Here is a 22,699-nt window from a genome sequence, read left to right as displayed (position 1 = left end):
GGCCTCGTGGACCGATTCCGCCCGCAGATTTGGCCGAAAATCGCCGGCGGCGGGCGGGCAGAAGCAAGGGCGGTCGGCGGCGGAAGGAGGAGGGAAAGCGCGCGGGTTGAAATGTCCGTCCCGCCAACTGCTTCTATGTGACGCAGGGCACCGCAGCCGCGAGGGGGAAACCCGCATATTCCCGGGTTGGGGTTGGGATTTTGCCGCGTCCCTCAAAAAATTTTGCGGACCGGGACGGGATGCGGGTTCTGATCCGGCAGGTTTTTCTGCCCCTACCCGCATTTTGGCGGTTATTTTGTGGGTCGGGGACGGATGCGGGGTCTGCTAGAGTTGCTCTAAGTCTTAAAATTGGACGGACGCGAGATAAGATTTTTCAAAAAAAAGAAGAAAGAAAGAAAGAAACTTTCCACGTGATCCTACCCCACCAACTGGGCCCCATCACTCACCGTCGCCCCAATCACCTCTCCACACGTGAGATCGCCTCATCCTCCGTGCCAACCATGTGGCTCCCCTCCCACCACCGCTCTCCTCTGGCCCTTCCCGCGCCTTGCTCCCTCCTCCACACCACTCCCTCCTCCGCCGCCTCCCCTCGCTTCCACCCCCTCGACCCCCACAGCCAAACCCTAGCTCTCCGCCCCGCCATGTCCGTCGCGGCCGCGGCCGCCTCCCTCGTCGCCTCCTCTTCGCTCTCCGTTCCCGACCACCTCCGCCTCCGCCGCCCCCCGCCACCGCTCCGCTTCCGCCGCCGATCAAAGGACCGCCTCGTTCTTGCTGTTCTCGAGGAGAAATCCTCCTCTGCGTTTACTGAGGAGGAAGCCAGGAAGTTCGGGCTCAACGGGAGCGCGAGCAGGCTCGGGTACGACGATGCCGCGGTGGAGGCGTACCTCGGGTCCAACGGCAACGGAAACAGCAACAGCAACAGGAGTGCGAGTGGGAGTGGGAACGGCGCGAGCGTGAAGCCCGTGCCATCCGGGTCTGGCACTTCTGTGGTATCCGGCCGTGGGCCGGGTGAGGATGAGAGGAGGAAGGAGAGAGTGGAGGAGATAGGCAGGGAGGACGCATGGTTTAAGCGAAGCGACGGAGAGGCCATGCCCAAGGTGAATATTTGTTTGCTCGGCGTTTTCTATTCCTAAGTATGCGTCTGTCAGTGTGTGCGATCAGTGCGTTGTGCCATTTTTGTTTTCTGAGACGGATGTGCGATATCTCCTGTAGTAAGCAGGACTGCCATGTTGCTTTGACTAAAGACTTCAGTGACACGTCAGTGTAAATGTGTAATGCAAGGAGTAGGTCGTTCATATTTTGTTCTAGCTGGAATGAAGTTATATTCAGGGAAGGCCGGGTAATAGCATCGTCAGAAAGGAGTAATAGAATATGCACCGTGGTGGAGAGAAGTAAACAAGCTTGTCAGTTGTTTGTTCTGTCAGCCCTGTAGTGCTTTCAGCTTGTGCGGATGGAAGCATGACTTACCGTCATGCACATTTTGACTCCATGATTTGTGTTAATATTGTTGTTCATCTGGGATCAGCTGAAATGTTTATCTCATGCCATTATTAATGCTTCCTCATTCTGGGTTGAAAAATCTAAATCTTGCAGGTGTCTGTTGTTCCTGGTGGTCGTTGGAATCGGTTTAAAACCTATTCAACGATTCAAAGAACCTTGGAGATATGGGGCTCTGTCTTCGCATTTATATTCAAGGTTTGGCTCAACAACCAGAAGTTCACTTATCGAGGTTAGAACTTAATCACGCAAACAGAAACGACACGGTACTATATTAAAGGTTTTATACCACAAAGCTTAGGTACCTGGACTTCTATCTTTTCGTACTCCACTACATGTCAGTCAGTTTCTTGCAAGTCTTTGGGTCATATTCCATAAAATAACAAATGATTGTTTTATGTGTCATATTTTTTTTTTGCACATTTAGGCTTTACTTGTCAACCACGTGCAGCCTCAGATGTTTATTTGTGTTAGTATATTCGTTACCAAGATACTTGAGAGGCAGATTTGGACTTATTTTTCTACTTGTGAAAATAATAGGCAATTCCATGGCTTTTGAGATGAAGTGTAATCCAACTACTTTAGCTTACATGTCATAAAAGGTGCCTTACTGTTTGAACATATAACAAGAAGTACTATATGATAACATGGAGAAAGGACGCCGGCTTAAAATCCTTCATCTTATAAACAGGGTGTATTGCATTTTAAACAATTCACTGACTTGCTGGATGCTGTTCGTTTGTGCCCTAAAGTTCCCTACATATTCTTAGTAAAATTGTCTGCATAAGGCATCCCTTCATGCCGATGAATTACCTGCAGGGGGGATGACGGAAGAGAAAAGGGTAATGAGGAGGAAAGTTCTTGCCAAGTGGCTCAAGGAGAGTATTTTGAGATTAGGCCCCACATTTATTAAAATAGGACAGCAATTCTCCACCAGGGTGGATATTCTTCCAAAAGAATATGTGGATCAATTATCTGAATTGCAGGTTTGCATGCACACTTCTATACTTCCGCATCTGGACACATCCAAAGCATCTGCGGTGAATATTGGATTATTGTTTATTAGCAAATCTGCATCTGTAATAGATTGCTATAGGGAACGTGTACTTAACCTATTAGAAAAACATAAGGGCTTGTTTCATTACTCGTAGCGAAAAGTCTGTGAATCTTAAAATAAGTATTCAGTACTCCCGCAAAAAAAAAGTATTCAGTAATGACCATGGGTAAAATCTGTACTAAGTGTCTTGACATAGATTAACTTCAAAAGATTATCTCTTGGATTTTAAATTGGGGGTCTATCAGAATCTCATAATACCTGCTATGAACCACCCTATCTGCATATGAAACATCGTTTGTTTTTTGGTGGTTTGATAAAACACAAGTATTTAAGGCCTATTAGAACACTTCCACCATCAGCTAACTGCTCTCAGTCGTTGAAATCTTACCGTCTCTTGTTTCTGTTAGCGCCGGCTAATCACGATCTCCTCCAGTAGCTTACGAGCTTCAGCTATATGCGCTTGATTGTTGCTGACCCAAATTCCCCAAAGTCCTCCAGTTGCAAATTTATGCATAAATATGTATCCAATTTAGTTAAATTGGTCAACAGATCAGCGTAGTAAAATAGTCGTTCTTGTCAGTTAAAAACTTCTCGCATTTCCTAGATTTTTGGTAACTAGCAGTGCTATATCTTTACTTTATACTAATGTTATCATGGACCCTCTTTTGCAGGATCAGGTCCCTCCATTCCCTTCAGAGACAGCTGTGTCAACTATTGAAGAAGAGCTGGGAGCATCTGTAAATGAGATATTTGAACGATTTGACGTTGAACCATTAGCTGCTGCTAGCCTCGGTAATAAGCTCGTAGACTAGATATGTAATCTTGAAATTTGACTAGAACAAAAGCATTTTATTTTCTTGTGTCAACTTGACACTGTAACAATACATCCCTTTTTGGCAGGCCAGGTTCATCGGGCAAGCCTAAATGGCCAAGAAGTTGTACTCAAGGTGCAAAGGCCTGGTCTGAAAGAGCTGTTTGATATTGATCTGAAGAATTTAAGGGCAAGTCTCTTAAAAGTGTACTTTTTCCCTAACAGATTGTGCCTCTCTATTATTTTTCTTTCTTTTCAAACCATCAGCTGATAGCCTCAACTGATGATGTTCTAGGTAATAGCAGAATACCTTCAGAAAGTGGATCCCAAGTCAGATGGTGCCAAGAGAGACTGGGTTGCTATTTATGATGAATGTGCAAATGTATTATATCAGGTGCGGCTGTCTTATGCTCACAACCTACGGTCTGTTACTATCTCACGCTTGTCAGATTTCAGGTTTTTGAAATAACACCTATTATATAACAGACTATCGGAAGCAAACGTATCCATTTTTTATGCATCTTTCCTCAGTGAGAGTAAATTGAGATAATTTGATGCGTAGGTAGAGTTCTCTAGGCATCATAAAACAGCGTTTTGGTGTCAATACTTCCATAATAGTGCGAGGATTGGGCTTGAGAGGCTTACATCTTGATGTTGACTTTGTTCTGTATTATTAGTCCATTTCATGATGCTCTTTCTTGCTTTGAGTTCTTTGTATCAAACTATCAATATATTTTCCTTAGATTGTATTAGATAAATTCTTTCAAATCAGCCATTTGATTTTTGGTGTTTCTTGTATATTTACATGAAAGCAAATTACATAATCATCTTATGGTTGTTTTTTAGGAAATAGACTATACCAAAGAAGCATTTAATGCTGAAAAGTTTGCTGAAAACTTCAAAAATATGGATTATGTGAAGGTTCCAGAAATTTACTGGGAGTATACTACACCTCAGGTTCCTTCCATGCAGAAATTTGTGAATAGACTCTCAAGCAACATAGAACAGAAGATAAGACTTAAGTTTATTTTGTATGCTTTGTAGGTTCTAACAATGGAGTATGTCCCAGGAATCAAAATAAATAGGATACAGCAGATAGATAAGTTAGGGCTTGATCGGAAAAGGTATCCTCTGAAGTCTGAATACTACTCGGCCATGACTTTTTTTGCAGTACCTACTAACATTGGTATCTTTTGTTGCCAACCGTAATCTTTTTCAGGTTAGGCCGGTATGCTGTTGAGTCCTACCTTGAGCAGATTTTATCGCATGGATTTTTCCACGCCGACCCGGTTAGTTGCACTATACATAAGCGAAATATGCTGTAGTTGTTTCAATTGGACTTCGGTGTCCAGGCAGGGAAGCTGCTTCCCTTTTGCAGTTTGAGAATTAAAGAATGTTCTACAAATTCTGATAAATTCATGGATACAGTACATATAAAGTAAAGCAGTGTCTGGGCTAATGGATGTCTTGTTCATTACTTCTCATTATATTCTCTTGTCCTCTTGATTACATGGATGAATTCGGGTATAACCTTTGCAGGTTCATTTTACTCTATATCTACTATATTAGTGTTTTATTTCCAGTGTTTTGGCAATGTCTTCTGCGCTCAAATAAAAAAAATGCAGTCAACCTTCTATTATTGCACTATAATGTTTTTTTGTGGGGGCGCTATAATGCATTCAAATGAATCACAAAAATTATTATGCACTAAGAGAAACTAGGTGTAGTTATGTGGTCATGCTCTGCCAGAGTCCCATCAGCAAAGCATATGTGCATTCCAAATCATCAAACGATCTCCAACCTTGGCAATTTTATTGGGTGCAGCTCTATTTATGTTAGCTATAGCCATAATGTCAAATATTATCATCTCTTAGATTATAAATTCCATGATATCAAATCATATGTACTCTATTTTGCTCCTTTTAAGTATCTCGATTAAATGCAGTAGCCGTGCACTGGTTAAATTGATTCCGTTTACAGCATCCAGGGAACATTGCTGTTGATGATGCCAATGGTGGGAGGCTTATCTTCTATGACTTTGGGATGATGGGAAGGTTGCTTATGATCATTTTGTTTCCTCCAAAGTCCATTTATGTAATTAATCTAATCTTCATTCTTTTTACTTGCAGTATTAGCCCAAATATCCGCGAAGGACTGCTTGAAGTATTTTATGGAGTTTATGAAAAAGATCCTGATAAAGTAAGTTTTTCTTGGTAGTTTACCTGCAGACAATAATGTAGACCCTATGAAGTTTGACAGAACATCATGTGTATCCATGCAGGTGCTTCAAGCAATGGTTCAAATGGGTGTCCTTGTTCCTACTGGAGATATGACAGCCGTCAGAAGAACAGCTCAATTTTTCCTGGATAGGTAATCTACTAGTCCTTTATCCCGGAAGGATGCTCCTTTGTACTTAGTTACAAAGTTTCCTAAATGAGATCAACAACGCCGCTTAGCCTCACCGCGTTCTGTTTATCTATTGTATAGCTTTGAAGAGCGTCTAGCTGCACAAAGGAAAGAGAGAGAGATGGCAACCGTGGAACCTGGATTTAAAAAACAATTATCTAAGGAGGAAAAGTTTGAAAAGAAGAAGCAGAGACTTGCAGCTATCGGTAATGGTTCATGATTCCTGCAATCTATCAGGGAACATGATAGAAGGAAACATGCCATGCATGTCATTCTACTGGTTTTGCTTTTCTGTTTTAACTTGCATCAAAATTTTACAGGAGAGGATCTTTTGGCAATTGCTGCTGATCAACCATTTCGGTTTCCTGCCACCTTTACATTTGTGGTCAGAGCATTCTCAGGTCTGACAGCTTTGCATGTAGAGAACCATGGCTGTAACATGATGCCATAGCTTCATGGCTCCTTATGCTTTGTCCATTCATGGCTCCTTATGCTTTCTCCATTCTTTCAGTACTGGATGGTATTGGGAAAGGTTTAGATCCTAGATTTGATATTACAGAGATTGCTAAGCCGTGAGTATTCTCTACATTAGTAGCATTCCATGTTCTTAATTGACAAAATCTTGACATGGCCTTCTCTGAATCTGATTTGATGCATCTATTTAAATTACTAGTTATGCCATGGAGTTGCTCAGATTTAATGAAGCTGGTGTTGAAGTACTTGTTAAGGCAAGTTAACCTTTGGTCCATAATTCTAACCTACATGGTAACGCCTGAGTATGTTTACCATGGAGTGATTGTTTCATGTGCATTTCGTTATACCTCAGGATGCAAGGAAGCGATGGGACAGGCAATCTCGTGCATTCTACAATGTGTTCCGTCAACCTGACAGAGTTGAAAAACTTGCACAGATTATTGAGCGTTTGGTATCTACAATGTTCTTTGGCCTATTTTCCGTGGTTTGCTGGTGCCATTCAACAATGAACTCAATGGTCTATTTTTTGTTGTTTTATAACAGGAGCAAGGTGATCTCAAGCTTCGTGTCAGAGCATTAGAATCAGAAAGATCGTTTCAAAGAGTTGCCGCTGTACAGAAAACAATTGGATATGTGAGTTTTATAAATTAATTAAGCTTTATATTGTGTTATGTTATCATTGCTATGGGAATTTAGGGCTGTCCAAGATAAAACTGATAGTGGGTGGGTGCCAGTTTTTCAACTCTTAGGATGCTATGCACTGTGTGTGATTAGGGTGTTAAAAAATGGTCTCACGGTGGGAACCGCTCGATTCATTTATTTGAACTGGAACTTGTGTCCTTGATCATGGCTAATGAAAAAGCTGTACTTTCATCTGACTGTCGGTTTTGGTTGGGTTTGTTTGAACCCGGCCATGAACACCCCTATATGTGATCATGATGTCGTGCTCTGTTTTTATTTTCTTTTGAGTGCTAATACCATCCTCTGTTGTGAAACGCTGCTGTGTGTCACCCAGGGAGTGGCTGCCGGGAGTTTGGTAAACCTCGCTACCATTCTGCACCTCAATTCGATCCGGGTAAGTTTCCCAAAGAAACTGCATTCATCTTTCAGAAAATTACCAGCACAAAACTAAATTCAAACACACTTCCATTTATCCATTGTAGATGCCAGCAACCATCGGATACTGTCTTTGTGCGTTCTTTGGGCTACAAATCCTGCTTGGCGTTCTCAAGGTGAAGAAGCTGGACCAACAAGAGAGATTGATAACCGGCACTGCCTGAGTTCACCAATCGACCAGTGAGAGCTGATCCAAAAGATTTCAGTGTAATACGTTGCGGTTATCATCCGCTTTTTCTTTTCCTTTTGCCTGTGTGCAGTTTTACCTCAGAGGTGGTGTAGCATAGCCATCGGCGTACGAGTATGAAATCTTTGTACATGCGGTGTAATAGATGAAGAGATGTACATACTGTACAATTGCAGAGTAAATATAAGCAGTATAGCACAGCTTGTGCAACCTGTTTCACTTTCTGTCGCATACATCAATTCATAGACGGTTGGTGTGTGCCTGTGTCGACCCGATTTGCGTTCACACGGACGCGCGTATCTGCTCGGTGTCAGCCTCAGGCCCGTGTGTTGGTTGCCCAACCACCTCTGCTGGTCCTGATAAATGTTATGCACGTGTTCGGGCCCGCATGCCAGCTGAGTGAAGGGCTGTGGAGTCCACGTGTCTTTTCTAATGGCAAAAGCGCGTGTGGGGTGGGGCCGGGGGGGGGGGGGGGTAGCTCATCCACTTCTTTTCCCCACTCCCGTCCACGTCTAGTCACGCGTGGCCCTTCGCCGGCCAACACTGACCCTAGTCGCCATGGGTGGCTTCTTCGACAAGGGAAAGCCTGGGCCGGCTTGTCGCACGGTCGTGCCAAGAAAGGAGGGCTCACCGGCCACAGGACCGGTTATACATTTCCGTGCACCGGGCGCAGTACCACTGCCGTGGCCGAATGTCAACCTCCCGCACAATTGGCATCTCGACCCCCACCACATCCCGGAGTGGGTGCGTGCAGAGGAGATCCGCAAACGGCATGTCATCCTCACGCTGGAGCAGCGCACCGACTCGGCGTACGCGACAGTTAGTCCTAACTGAGACGTTTGATTCACTACGGAGCACAATGTGCGCCGTCGCGGCGCCGTTCAGGTCAAGGCCCGCCCTGCACCGCCGCCGCCAGTAGTGAAAAGGACGGGAAGGCGAAGGCGGAGTACCAGGTTGCACTAGAGGAGACACTCCAGCGCGAGGAGGGCACACGATGGCCTAAAGGAGGCGCTCCAGCTCTGCATGACCGGCAATTGCGTCTACCTGCCAGCGCCAGCGCCAGCGCCACCACCCGCACACGTCAGAGTTGGGCTAGTTTTTTTAAGTTCTTATTTATGTTTTACGTATAATTATGTTTGAAGTGGACTTTGGCAGGTTTTAATGTTTAATTATATTTTAATAATTAACATGTTTTTAAATTTGGATAGTTTATATTTCTATTTAGCTTTTTTTCTAAAACCACATGGACTAATGCAGTTGGGCCCACCTGCGACCCAAATCAAAAACCAGATACGCGCATCTGCTCAGCCACTCAAACAGACAAAAACTACATTCATTTGCGTCGGCCGGTTGGAGTTGCCCTAAAACCTCTTTGATCTCACACACACTGGATGGGGTTTGATACGGCCGGTTGTGATTTACTCCCTCAATATCAACATATAAGACGTTTCTTGCCACTGTCATAGTGTCAAAACATGGTCCTATATTTTGATACAGAGATTACACTGACTGACAATAGCTTTGAAGACACCACAAAAGAAGAGAAATGAATTGTGATTTACTCCCTCAATATCAACATATAAGACGTTTCTTGCCACTGTCATAGTGTCAAAACATGGTCCTATATTTTGATACAGAGATTACACTGACTGACAATAGCTTTGAAGACACCACAAAAGAAGAGAAATGAATGTCTATGCACCGACAAAGGGATCACAGAATAACACGTTGCACTTTTATCAGATTGATACAACAGTGCATTGCAAATTCAACACAAAATGTATGCCTTCCACCTTAACAAATGACTGCAGCCTAGCATAACTTCTCAGTGTGGAGGAGAATGGGGGGAAAATGCATCCTTTAAAATTGTCATTAAACAAAAGAGTACAAGCTACCTTTCATATTCACAAACAACAATTAGGCTGAATGACTGATCAAATGGTGATTTTTGCCTATGCCAGAGAACGACGTTGGTCATCTTGGGCCAGACAGTTCAACGGCGCGGAGGTTATATGTGGAGTCAACAATCCAGTCGTTGCGAAGAGGAGCCAACTCTGCCTCCTGCCTGACCACCTCCACCTTCTGCCATTCCTCCCATCTCTCTGCCAAGCCGTCACCTTCCAGCATCCTCACGACCTCTGACATCTTGGGGCGCTCCACTGGCGAGCCCTGCGTGCACAGCAGCGCTACCTGGATCAGCGATTCCACCTCGGTCTCTTCATAGTTGCTCTGCAAGTCTGGGTCCACCAGCATCTCAACTTTTTTCTCCTTCAACAATCCTTTCACCTGTAGAATTGGCAGTTGAATTAATCATTTGCCCACTTGTTACTGATAACAGAGTATAATGCATCCCACATATGATACAACTGGTTGTCTCTAGTGACAGCATATTAGCACATTCTGTCCTGGAAGGATGAACTGCCAGCTTGTCACTCACCAATGTATACCCTCTATATAACAAGTTAATGGGGCTAAGGACAGCCCATTATTACATGGGCTTGGTGACAATCATTTATAAGAAATCTTAAATTCCAAAACAGCATGATCATGAGAAAAACATTAGATGTGGTGATGATAATTATTTACGCTCACTCTTGAGCATGGTTTTCACTTTGTACTTTCATCAGAATTTCATTAATTTTGATCATAATGAAATAATTGTCTTCCCGTCAAACTATTTCAGCAAGTACAGTACAACAACAACAAAGCCTTTTTGTCCCAAACAAATTGGGGTAGGCTAGAGTTGAAACCCATAAGATCTCAAAACCAACTCATGGTTCTCGCACGTGCATAGCTAACTTCCACGCACCCCTGTCCATGGCTAGTTCTTTGGTGACATTCCATTCCTTCAGATCTCTCTTAGCAGACTCCTCTCATGTTAAGTTTGGTCAGCCGACCTCTCTTGACATCATCAGCATGCTTTAAACGTCTGCCATGCACTGACGCTTCCTATAGAACCTGAATAAACGTGGCATGCGTTGTATATGCCCAAACCATCTCAGACGATGTCTACTACACCGAACTGTTGGACATGTTGCCTTTTAGTTGGCCAACATTCATCGCCATACAACATCACAGGTCAAATCGCCGTCCTTAGAACCTGCCTTTTAGCTTTTGTGGCACTCTCTTGTCACAGAGAACGCCAGAAGCTTGGTGCCACTTCATCCATCCAGCTTTGATTCGATGGCTCACATCTTCATCGCTATCACCATCCTTCTGCAGCATTGACCCCAAATATCGAAAGGTGTCCTTCTAGTATACCACCTGCCCACCAAGGCCAACCTCCTCCTCGTGCCCACTAGTACTAAAACCACACCTCATGTACTCAGTTTTAGTTCTACCAAGCCAAAAACCTTTTGATTCCAAAGTCTGACTATCGCCGCTAGCACCACATCATCCACGAAAAGCATACACCATGGGATATCTCCTTGTGACCTCATCCATCACAAAAGCAAAAGATAAGGGCTCAAAGCTAACCCTTGGTGCAGTCCTATTTTAACCAAAAAGTTTTCAGTGTCTCCATCACTTGTCACAACATTATCGTACATGTCCTTGATGAGGGCAATGTACTTTGTTTAGACTTTATGTTTCTCCAAGGCCCACCACGTGACATTCCGCGGTATCTTATCGTATGCAAGCCTTTCTTTTGCTCCATGTATCTCTTCATAAGTTGCCATACCAAGAAAATGGCTTCCATGGTCAACCTCCCAGGCATGAAACCAAACTGATTTTTGGTCACGCTCGTCATTCTTCTCAAGTGGTGCTCAATGACTCTCACATAGCTTCATTCTATGGCTCATCAGCTTAATTCCACGATAATTAGTACAACTTCGAACATCCTGCTTGTTCTTGAAGATTGGTACTACTCCCTCCGTTCCTAAATACTTGTCTTTCTAGGCATTTCAACAAGTGACTACATACGAAGCAAAATGAGTGAATCTACACTCTAAAATATGTCTACATACATCCGTATGTAGTAGTCATTTGAAATGTCTAGAAAGACAAATATTTAGGAACGGAGGGAGTAATATACTCTGTCTCCATTCCTCCGGCATCTTGTTTGCCCGAAACATGATGTTGAAAAGCTTAGTTAGCCATACCATCGCTGTCTATGAGGCTCTCCACACCTCAATGGGGATACAATTAGGGCCCATTGCCTTGCCGCATTTCATCTTTTTAAAGCTCCCTGACCACAGACTCCTGGATTCGTTGCACACAACCTATGTTGTATCATCAAAGGAGTCGTCCAGCTCAATGGTAGAGCTCTCATTTTCTCTATTGAACAACTTGTCAAAGTACTCTCACCATCAATGCTTGATCTCCTCATCCTGTCCTTCACCAGAAGGCGATCTGCTCCGTCCTTGATGCATTTGACTTGGTTGACATCCCTCGTCTTCCTCTCTCAGATCTTGGCCATCTTATAGATGTCCCTTTCGCCTTCCTTCATGTTTAAACGCTGGTAGAGGTTCTCATACGCCCAACCCCTTGCTTCACTCATAGCAACTACAGTAGTATGCACAAATTCGAATAATTCTCAAATTACATTTGAACTTTTTGAAATATTTAGTTAGATTGCAATCTAATTCAAGTGGAAACTTTGGCCCTTTGGCCGAAATGAAAACCAAAATCGCTGAATTCCAAAACCGAACCACTAAATTTCAGTGAAATTCAGTAATTTTGGCTATGGCTGAAATATTTCTGAAACTGAAATTCAAAACTATGCTCTTGAGAAGAAGTATTTACCCAGTCAAGAAGCATAACATCATCATCATTTGCAAGGCGAGCAAGATCAAATGCCCTCTGCCCAGTAATAAGCTCCAGAAGTGTGATTCCGTAGCCGAAAACATCAGTCTTCTCAGAGGACTTTCCAGTGGATAGGTACTCAGGAGCAATGTGTCCAATTGTTCCACGAACAGCAGTAGTTACATGAGTATCCTTGTAATCCATAAGTTTGGCAAGCCCAAAATCACCCACAACTGCCTCGAAATCCTCGTCCAAAAGAATATTTGCAGCTTTGACATCACGGTGGATGATCTTGGGATCACAGTGATCGTGCAAGTAAGAGAGTCCCCTTGCAGATCCAAGTGCAATTCGTCTTCTGGTATCCCAATCAAGGGGTGGTTCAGATGGCTGACGCTCTATGAAATCAAGCACCATAAATAAGAACAGAAATATTTCAGCATATCATCACAGCAGAAAAGGTCATATTTAATGTGATTATTGGCTGAGGAAGCCGCATTCAGAACGCGTTAGGTACTACAGGAAAGAACAAAGTACCTCGCAAACGTGATGCAACACTGCCATTGGCCATGTATGGATAGACTAGTAATCGTTCAGTAGGTGTCATGCAAAAACCACGAAGTCGGAGAAGGTTCCTATGCACTGCCATGCTAATCATCTCAACTTCTGTTTGGAACTGAAGCTCGCCACCAGGGGTACGTTCCTCTTTTAGTCTTTTCACCGCTACCAATGTACCATCTGCAAGCCTCCCCTTGTACACTTTTCCAAAACCACCTCTTCCTAAAATGTTCTTATTATTAAAGTTGTCAGATGCAACTTGAAGCTCTCGCAATGAGAACTTCTTAAGCTGACCAAGATGAACTTCTGGATCTTCCTCGGCTGAAGAAAAATGAGATGACATAAGAACATGATGTGTGGTGTTCGAGAAAATAAGAACAAAATGTGTGGCATGGATGACATGAGGACACAATTTTTGGCAAATGAAGAAAGGTATCAGTATATGAAACTGACCAGGCACATCGAAGAAATGTTCTTCAGGTTTACGACGGCGCCACATTGCAAATGCAATAGCAGGAACAGCAAACACCAGTGCAGCACCAGCAGCAACGCCACCTGCGATAGCTCCAGTGCTAGAGGCACCTAATGGAATAAAATCCATCAAGCACATGTACCAAAGTGCCATCTTTTCTACTGCCTTGAATATTGACAAGCAAATTCAAGTACTCATAACTTACCTGCTGATTGAGTTGGTGGTGTTGGAGGATTGTATGGAGGAGGTGGGGAAAAAGGAGGATCCCCAGGGCAGGGCTTTGTGGTACCAGGACCACAAAGAAGTGGATTATTCGCAAAACTGAGCCAAGAAATAAAACCTTGTTAAAACTGGCAATGGAGTTGGACTAAACATCATTCAATCTTTTGCAGATAGAAGACCTTATAGGGGTGAAGAGCGAAAAGGAGCCAGTAGATGGAACTGCTCCTGAGAGGTTGTTGTTTGAGAGATCGCTGCATTAATGTAACTGTTATATATATTCATCCCAACACATAACGAAACTACATGAGAACGACAGAGCACAACGTTCAACTTACAGTACTTGAAGAGTAGTGATATCAGTCAAGGATTTAGGAATTTGACCCGACATGCTGTTGTTGTTAAGACGGCTATCCTTCCAAGTAGGCATAATAGCAAAAAACAGTTAAGACTTATAAATACAAGGAAACAAATGATACAACTAATAATAGGAAACAGAATGGTACTGTTGGCACTTAATCTGCATGACAAGTTAGTAAAAAAATGGAAACAAAAAGTTATAGAGGAGTGACAAACACCAAAATCCTTACAAAGAGAAGTACACAAAAAATGACACATTAGTCAATGCATGCATCATGGCATTTGGATTATGCTTTTCAATGAGAATTATCTGTTTCCATTCTTAACACTAGTTCGTAAGCCTCATTCTCCCAAATGAGAAAAGATCGCAGGACAAGAACAACTGTTACAACTAAGAACAGACCAACTGAAAAGAATCTAAATAACATCAAAGTAACATCAGATATGCAACAACAGATGTGCTTGTAGCCAAAAGACCTATTCTTACAGGAATCGAAGCTTCAAAAGATTCCCCAGGCTGTCAGGAATAACTCCTGTGAACTTGTTCAGATACAAATCCAAACTGACCAGGCTAGTTAGGTTGCCCAGTTCAGCAGGTATTGGCCCACTTATGTTGTTGCTGTAAAGCTCCCTATAACCAAAGGAACACATATCAGTTTTCAAGTGTAGAGAAACATTTAGAAGTGAGGAAATATATACTAAACAACTAACAGAAGAAAACACAGAATATAAGCAAAATAACATCTTCAAAATGGCATGCACAAGTGTATAAATCTACAAAAATTGAGCATTCAGTTTTGTCTCCTGTTCCCAACCCTAGCCACCGCTCCAAAAGGTCTCCTCCATGCCGTCACCTCGGCCCCCCTCCTCTCCCACATCTGGCGGCCTCATCATCCGTTTTGTTTTTCTTTCCCTAACGTTTTGTTTCCCTAGCGGCATCGACGAGGTGGGCGTGTTGGAATAAGGTCTATCCACCCCCCCCCCCTCCCCCTACCTCGACGACGACAAAGGGCCTGCCAGATCTGTTGGCTCTCTTTAGTTTGTGTGTCTATCAAGGAGAGCAGTTGGTTGGCCATTGGTGTGGCTACTTCGACATCTTCTTCAATGTTGTTATGCGGCATGGTCCGGTTTTCTCTCCAACTCTCTAGACCAGTGGTAATGGATCGTAAGCCTGTTCTGCGTAGTGTGATGCTCCAGCCGATGTTTCTTCAGCGATTTCTAGATCTCGTCCCAAGCGGCGAGTGGCTATTCCGGTCTTTAAAGTACGGTATGGCGAGGGCATTTGCAGGTGTCCCTGTCCTTTACTGTTGGTTCAGTGCAATTTTCAATCTCCGGCAGGCGGTGTACAATCAAAGGAAGAAGGCTAGTATGATTTTCAATGTAATTTTATTTTTTACTGGTCAATTCTGTGTCCAGTTATCTTTCCACTGTGCTGGCTTTTTTCCTTGATAATTATCAGATCTAAGACGCCCTTTGGGTGCCTTTTCTTCAAGATTTTTTTTGGACATTTCTGACAGTCCTAGCAAATGCGGTAGCAAATCTACAAGGATTATGTGCCACATAGGTTACAGAGTTTCTGGATATAAAAAAAGGGGCAGACTGGTGCACGTAGCTCCCACTTGCGCAGGGTCCAGAGGGAAGGGTCCGACCACTTTGGGTCTTCTGTACGCAGCCTTTCCCTACATTTCTGCAAGAGGCTGTTTCCAGGACTCGAACCCGTGACCATGGTCACAAGGCAACAGCTTTGCCGCTGCACCAAGGCTCCCAAACTAGGATTGTGCATTTAGGTTACAGAGTTTCTGGATATCTACCCAAAATATTTGAAGCTTCATCGCAAGGTTCAGTTCACTATCGTTGTGCACAAGGATCTTGTCTGTACGGCTAGTGCTAAGATACGGTAAACAGATTAGTTAGGCCATCTCCGCCAAAGACGGTACACTACTGCAGGGCAGTGATGCAGGTTGGGAGGGGCTTTTGGCATTGGAGTAAAATTTAGGAGGCAGGTGTGCCATTCGTGACCAATCATAACTCGTGTGAAGGGTATAAATAGACCCAACTTAGTAAATCAAATAGCAAGTTAACTCATATGTAATCCCACAGTGAGTGCATTACAGGCTTGAGAGATGCCAAACCCTAGTTTGGGACCAGCTGTCTTCCACATGCTTAGAGGCCCTGAGGCCGAGGAGTGAGGAGAGAAAATCAGGAATGGGAGGATAGAGACATAGAGTAATTACTGCTTTCCCTTACTGATACTTCAATCCCCTTCTATAGAGGGGTTTCAACCAGACATAACTCTAAATTCAATATAGCTTCCCTGATTCAACACCTGCTCTTACTTCAAACTCCTAGCCATTAAGTGTTGGTCAATGAATAACAATCCTAGATTCAGCCCAACCACAGATAAATCTTGTGTCTGACCATTAATAGCCCTAAATCTCCGGCAGTAGGAGGGTTCCCACGTGAGTGTCATCACCCCTCTTCATGGCAAACAACTCACCCTGAAGCTGGGAAAAGGTTAGTGCTGCTTGGTTTGTGCAATATTCTCCTATACAGCCTCACTCTGGAAGACAAGTCCATCTTACCAAGATTTGCCTAGTTCCATGAGCATGGCAGGTACATAGGACGAAAGACATAGTTCAAAGTACACACCCTTGCAACATGACGGGAATCATGGTACCAATCTTCCATTGATCACAAACAAGAATGTGCCAGATAATGAAACTTGGGATGCCATGCACCTAATCAAATAAGACCTGAGCCATAGAGCTAAGTGAATAAGGATGATGTAGAGGGACGAAGTGGGCATATTTGGAGAAGTTGCCGATGATCGTCAGGATAGCCAATTTGACACAGAAGGAAACCTTCGGCGAAGTTCATAGCAATATCAGGCACACACTGATGAAGGGCTACTCGATTAGTTGATTAGTTGCACTGTCGGCACATGATCTGACCTTTCACCACTGCCCATGTCATGTGGAACTACCGAGACCTGGTTAGCGGCAGCTAGGCAGAAGAGTTGGGCACACCTAAGGTTGCAGAACCCAAGTTGCTTAGTGTTGATATTTCTTGCCAAGTAAGTTAGGACTCCAGGAGTTGGAGATAAGTTAGGGAAGTGCTTGAATTAGGAAAGGATTTCTTTAAGTGGAGTGTATCTGCGGTTGTAACCCCTCTATGTAAGGCATGTGTTCCTCTAGAGTACAATAGATGCAAGTCACACAATCGACACCAAACGATTAAGAGTAAATAAACAATAAGATGTTATATGAATATATGAAGTGGCAAGATTTTAGTACTACATTTTACTGAATTTGCATGTAAGATGTCTTAAGTGCCAGTCTACAGTTTGAAAAAACTAGTGCATTGCATCCAGAACTTACAAATATTGGAGATTTTTCAGCTGCCCAAGCTGGGACACTAGTACACCGGATAATTGTGCATTTCCAAGGTCACTGAAAAGAGCAAAAGGGTATTATGAAGATGATCACTCTTGAACCCTTTGGTATGCATGCTGAGAGTTTTTCGTCAACTTACACTCTAATTACACTGTTATCATTGTTACATGTAACATGAAACCATGTACAAGGATTAACAAGAGTGGGATCCCAACTCTGCAATACATTGTTGCTATCCTTCAGACTCTGACGCAGGTTATACAGAGCATCACCTATTATCGACAAAAGGTAAATTAGCATGGGCCGACAGATAGAAGCTTATGAAGAATATATAAAGAAGCTCCTTGAGTGACTATATATGGAACAGTATTGCAAAGAAACAGGTATGCTGGGCAAAAGCTATGTAATCATCATCAAAGTAAATATACTATCAAGCAGCTCATCAATTTGTATACTGTTTGATGATGCAATTGTGCAAAAAAGGATTTCTTATCACTAGCCTTTATAAGAATGCACCCGCCTTGACTCAAACACAGATCAAATGAAATATCTCACCTGAGAGTCAAAATAGCAATTCCTCATTAGCGTGTTTTCTTCCACTTTGGAAGGAATAAGAAGAAAGGAACCAGATTTCTATCCTTACACACACAAAGCAGACCAATCAGGCCCAACTAGTAGAGACTATGAAAATCAACTATACGGAACCATAAATTCCCTTCCAACCAATTCGACTACACGAATAGGAAAGTACAGGATGAGACCGCCCGCCCAACCCTTCATCTCAAGCTTGTGCTAATAAAAGCAACCGAAAATCAGTAACCATACACCAAACCAACCGACCAGCATCCCCACATCAACGGCCATGTAGCAGATCAAAGCAGCTTACCCTCCGTGTTGGCGAAGACATGGCCCACCCCCGCAACAACCATCAACACAGCGACGACCACCGGTCGCCACCTCCCTCTCCCCAACACCGCCGCCGCCATTCCTGCTCTACCGCCTACTGGGCCCCACCTCACCGACGCATAGGCGGCCCCCGCCGGTTCTCCCTTCCCCCAGATCCCCCGAGCAGTACGGATCTGCTGGACCGCCGCGTCGCCGTTGATAGCTTTCTTCCTCCCTCTCTCTTCCCTGATGAAAGCGAGGAACGGGTGGGATAAATTTCTCTAGTAGCTTTAATTAAGTTCGTAGTGCGTGTGTGTATGCTCCAACCTGTAGTAAATTGTTCTACTGGGCGACGGGACCATCGCCTATGCTGGGGGAGGAGAAGGCTACAGCTTACAGGAATCTTACAACTTGGCCGACTTGTGGGTCACGGAGTTGAGGGCCCACATGAAAGCGAGAGGGAGTAGTGGTGGAGGAGTACATGGGGTGTTGCGGTGGGGCTAGTGAGAAGAATACGGAGCGAAACTACTTCACAGACGATACTGCTGGACGATTCAGCGACGATATGTTTAATCCACTGGCTGTGTTGCACCTAGTCCTTTATATAGATGGTCTGATTTGCATTATCGTCCAAGAATCGTCCAAGAGTATCGTGTGCATAGCAGCACTCAATACGGAGGGAGCAGCTGACGGTGCGCCAAGGATCTCGTGGACGCGGTCCTTTTCGCCCCCTCGTCGCCCCTAGAGGCTAGAGCAAAATCATTGTTTTGACCTTGTGAACCAAGGAATAAGTATCTTTTTACTACTAAAAATGAAGTAGTTGGTAGCTTGATAGTTCGGTTTATTTTCGTCTGATTTTATTTTCTTCCACCTCCCACCATCCCTGTACCATTGGTTTTTATCTTTTTACAGATCATTGCAAAAGGGGTAAAAATCACGTACTTCTAAGATTGCACTTACCTTATGTTGTTGCTTCCGTGCACTTGCAACATCCCCTTTGCCTAGAAAAAAAAAATCACGCACAAAATCTCTGCTATCTCTGACTATATGGTATGTCCTGTGAGACACCTACCAAAACATATGTCTGTTCCGTAACAAAAGATCACATACCAAAAAACTAGAAAACACGCATGCGCAGGCCATCCAAATCAGTTCAGATCAATCATTCCTTAAACACACATGGGCAGGCCATCCAAATCAATCACCCCCGCATCCGTAAGCATCTCTACTATTAAAGCTCAGAGAAAAAATCAGCACTGCGTCTTTTGTTTCCCGATGTACGTTTACGGTCTCTTCTGTCTCCCTCTTGGCCAGTTAGGGTTTCCCACACCCGATTTACTCTCTTCGCCATCGCCGACACTCCCTTCCCTCGCTCCCGACTCCCGAGATGCACCAATGTTTCCCTCCATGTCCACCCATCGATGACGGCCTCAAGGAGGATCTGGATTGGCGTCGCCGCCGGTGAGGCGCGACTCCTCAACCTACTCTGAGTGGCGGGGGTTCGAACTCCTTCGAGCATGTAGTAGGCGGAAATCCTTTCGTCTTGCTTCTCGGCTTGGTTGTTGATCTACTCACAACACGGCAACATGTGCTATTACCTGAGAGGAAGAGACTACGAAGACGGTAAGGGACGACTCCTGTGGCATGGAAAAAACCGGTAGGCAATATATTGTCACGTGAAAAATCACGGGCAATAGTGCTTGTTGATCTGATGTCATTTATATGACTGATCAAAGACAAGCTTATATATTGTTTCCCTCTCCTACCTTTAATTGGCATCCATCTTAGCACCTTTTTAAAAAAAATTAACAAAGCATTCTTCTAATTGTGTAGGTGATGATGGAGTAAATACCGGGTTGTAACCTTATGTATGCATCTTGTTGGGTGTGTTATTGAATTTCCATTGAAGAACAACTTGAATTTGAGATCATTTTCTTACAATAGTTAATTTTGTATTGTCATCATAATTTATGCTTAAACATTAACATGTATAGATAAAATTCTACGAATAATGGTTTTCGTTTTCCAATACAATATGGATAGATAAACTTCTAGGGCTACAAAGATTTCTGATTCTATATTGCAAGTTTATTATCATATTTTTCTATTTTCGCAGTTATCTCTATCTCACATGACTGCTTTGCTTTCATAAGGTAATATACTTCTCTCACAAGGAAATTACAGAAGTAACATCATTTATAATTCTCTATTACACATGTGTTCCTTACTCATCAAATTGCATATTTCTTGCCTTACTCGTTATTCTTTATATCGTTCACTCTATCTTTTTTTGAGTGACCATTGTACGGTGCCTACAGGAAAGTAAAGATATTCTGCAACATGTATGCATCTCATATCCCACAGATTTGGGCAGACATTTTGTTGCTCATGGAGATGTATCTGGTTAGTTTGTTTCACCCGTTTAATAAATATAATTCTTTCCAATATAATTTTATTCCAAGCTATATGTCTGCTCAATGAATTTTATATGCGTGTACGATTTCACAAATGAAGCAGAATAAACTCCAACGTTTTACCTTTTGTTCTCTTTATAATGTGAAAGATTACAACACTTCCAATTTGTAACACCCACGATGCGGCTATATCTCCCACGTGTCGGAGCACGACTTAGAGGCATAACTGCATAGTAGGCATGTCGCAAGAGGGGTAATCTTTACACATCCCATGTACTGAATAAGAAAGTGATAAAGAGTTGACTTACAATCGCCACTTCACACAATACATAAGTATATCATACATCATCCAGAATACAATCAAGGTCCGACTACGGAACCAAAATAAAGAAAGACAACCCCAATTGCTAGATCCCCGATCGCCCCAACTGGGCTCCACTACTGATCAAACGGAAAAGACACAAAACAACGACTAAGATCTTCATCGAGCTCCCACTCGAGCTTGGTTGCGTCACCTGCTCTGGCATCATCGGGACCTGCAACTGTTTGGAAGTATCTGTGAGCCACGAGGACTCAGCAATCTCACACCCGCGAGATCAAGACTATTTAAGCTTATGGGTAGGAAAGGGGCAGTGAGGTGGAGCTGTAGCAAGCACTAAGCATATATGGTGGCTAACATACGCAAATAAGAGCGAGAAGAGAAGCAACGCAACGGTCGTGAACTAAAAGTGATCTAGAAGTGATCCTGAAACTACATACGTTCAAGCATAACACAAGAACCGTGCTCACTTCTCGGACTCCGCCGGAAAGAGACCATCACGGCTACACACGCGGTTGATGCATTTTAATTAAGTTAAGAGTCAAGTTTTCTACAATCGGACATTAACAAATTTCCATCTGCCCATAACCACGGGCACGGCTTTTGAAAGTTCAAAACCCTGCAGGGGTGTCCCAACTTAGCCCATCACAAGCTCTCACGGTCAACGAAGGATATTCCTTCTCCCAGGAAGACCCGGTCAGTATCGGAATCCCGGTTACAAGACATTTCGACAATGGTAAAACAAGACCAGCAAGACCGCCTGAATGTGCCGACAAATCCCGATAGGAGCTGCACATATCTCGTTCTCAGGGCACACCTGATAGGCAAGACGTCGGGTTGGCATAGACCCTGGTTGCCTAGGGGGCGCTGGACATCGCCAAGTTTGGGCCAACACTTAGAGAAGCACTAGCCCGGGGGGGGGGGTAAAATAAAGATGACCCTCGGGAGAGCGACTCCCAAGAGAAAAGTAGGTGGTGGTGAGGCAAATGGTAAACCCAAGGTTGGGCCTTGCTGGAGGAATTTTATTCAAAGCGAACTGTCAAGGGGTCCCCATAACACCCAACCATGTAAGGAACGCAAAATCAAGGAACATAACACCGGTATGACGGAAACTAGGGCGACAAGAGTGGAACAAAACACCAGGCATAAGGCCGAGCCTTCCACCCTTTACCAAGTATATAGATGCATTAATTAAATAAGACATATTGTGATATCCCAACATATCCATGTTCCAACATGGAACAAACTTCAACTTCACCTGCAACTAGCAACGCTATAAAAGGGGCTGAGCAAAGCGGTAACATGGCCAAAGAACGGTTTGCTAGGAAATGTGGGTTAGAGACTGACATTGCAATATGGGAGGCATGATAAAGCGAGTGGTAGGTATCGCGGCATAGCAATAGAGCAAACAACTAGCAAGCAAAGATAGAAGTGATTTCGAGGGTATGGTCATCTTGCCTGAGATCCCGCAAGGAAGAAGAACGAGTCCATGAAGAAGACAAACGGACGTAGTCGAACGAATCCTCACAACACGACGTTATCGGAACTAGCCCGAAGAAGCAACACCGGAAAGAAGCAAACAACATAGTAAACAACCAACACATAAACATGGCATGATGCACAACCAAGTATGATGCATGTCCAGTTTAATGAGGCATGACATGGCAAAGTGCACAAACAAACCTACAAATTAAGTTGAGCTCAATATGCAACGAGTTGCATATTGACGGAACACCACATGTCTTATTTAGTTCTCTCCCGTTTAAATATTATTAGAGCAAATTTAATCAAA

At 43.6% G+C, this 22,699-nt stretch overlaps 2 protein-coding genes across 3 annotated transcripts; one reads left to right on the top strand and one right to left on the bottom strand.

Moving 5' to 3' along the window:
• Positions 1-485: 485 nt before the first annotated feature.
• On the top strand, positions 486-7,767 carry LOC123127534 (protein ACTIVITY OF BC1 COMPLEX KINASE 8, chloroplastic). Of its 2 annotated transcripts, XM_044547266.1 has the most exons (20): positions 486-1,097; positions 1,594-1,729; positions 2,317-2,483; positions 3,226-3,346; positions 3,455-3,555; positions 3,661-3,759; positions 4,212-4,322; positions 4,410-4,489; positions 4,585-4,654; positions 5,346-5,419; positions 5,495-5,564; positions 5,647-5,735; positions 5,853-5,977; positions 6,092-6,172; positions 6,283-6,343; positions 6,445-6,499; positions 6,598-6,696; positions 6,789-6,878; positions 7,261-7,320; positions 7,409-7,767. In XM_044547266.1, exons 1-20 carry the CDS (start codon positions 501-503, stop codon positions 7,523-7,525), a joined length of 2,403 nt encoding a protein of 800 aa, XP_044403201.1. In that variant the 5' UTR covers positions 486-500; the 3' UTR covers positions 7,526-7,767. The 2 variants fall into 2 exon arrangements, with proteins under 2 accessions (XP_044403201.1, XP_044403200.1); XM_044547265.1 differs by having other exon boundaries at positions 5,346-5,564.
• A 1,494-nt stretch (positions 7,768-9,261) lies between these two features.
• LOC123127533 (LRR receptor kinase SERK2) lies at positions 9,262-18,669 on the bottom strand. The gene is made up of 12 exons (XM_044547264.1): positions 18,502-18,669; positions 18,176-18,420; positions 17,429-17,561; positions 17,275-17,346; positions 14,385-14,528; positions 13,876-13,947; positions 13,720-13,791; positions 13,524-13,639; positions 13,300-13,428; positions 12,826-13,167; positions 12,292-12,686; positions 9,262-9,834 (listed from the first exon to the last, which is right to left on the bottom strand). The coding sequence occupies exons 1-12, from the start codon at positions 18,534-18,536 to the stop codon at positions 9,523-9,525; spliced, it is 2,067 nt and encodes a 688-aa protein (XP_044403199.1). The 5' UTR covers positions 18,537-18,669; the 3' UTR covers positions 9,262-9,522.
• Positions 18,670-22,699: the final 4,030 nt, after the last annotated feature.

The sequence above is a fragment of the Triticum aestivum genome, chromosome 6A (genome assembly GCF_018294505.1).
Source record: "Triticum aestivum cultivar Chinese Spring chromosome 6A, IWGSC CS RefSeq v2.1, whole genome shotgun sequence".
Taxonomy (NCBI): Eukaryota; Viridiplantae; Streptophyta; class Magnoliopsida; order Poales; family Poaceae; genus Triticum; species Triticum aestivum.
Note: the sequence above shows the minus strand (reverse complement) of the source record. Positions and strands in the feature narration are given on the sequence as shown.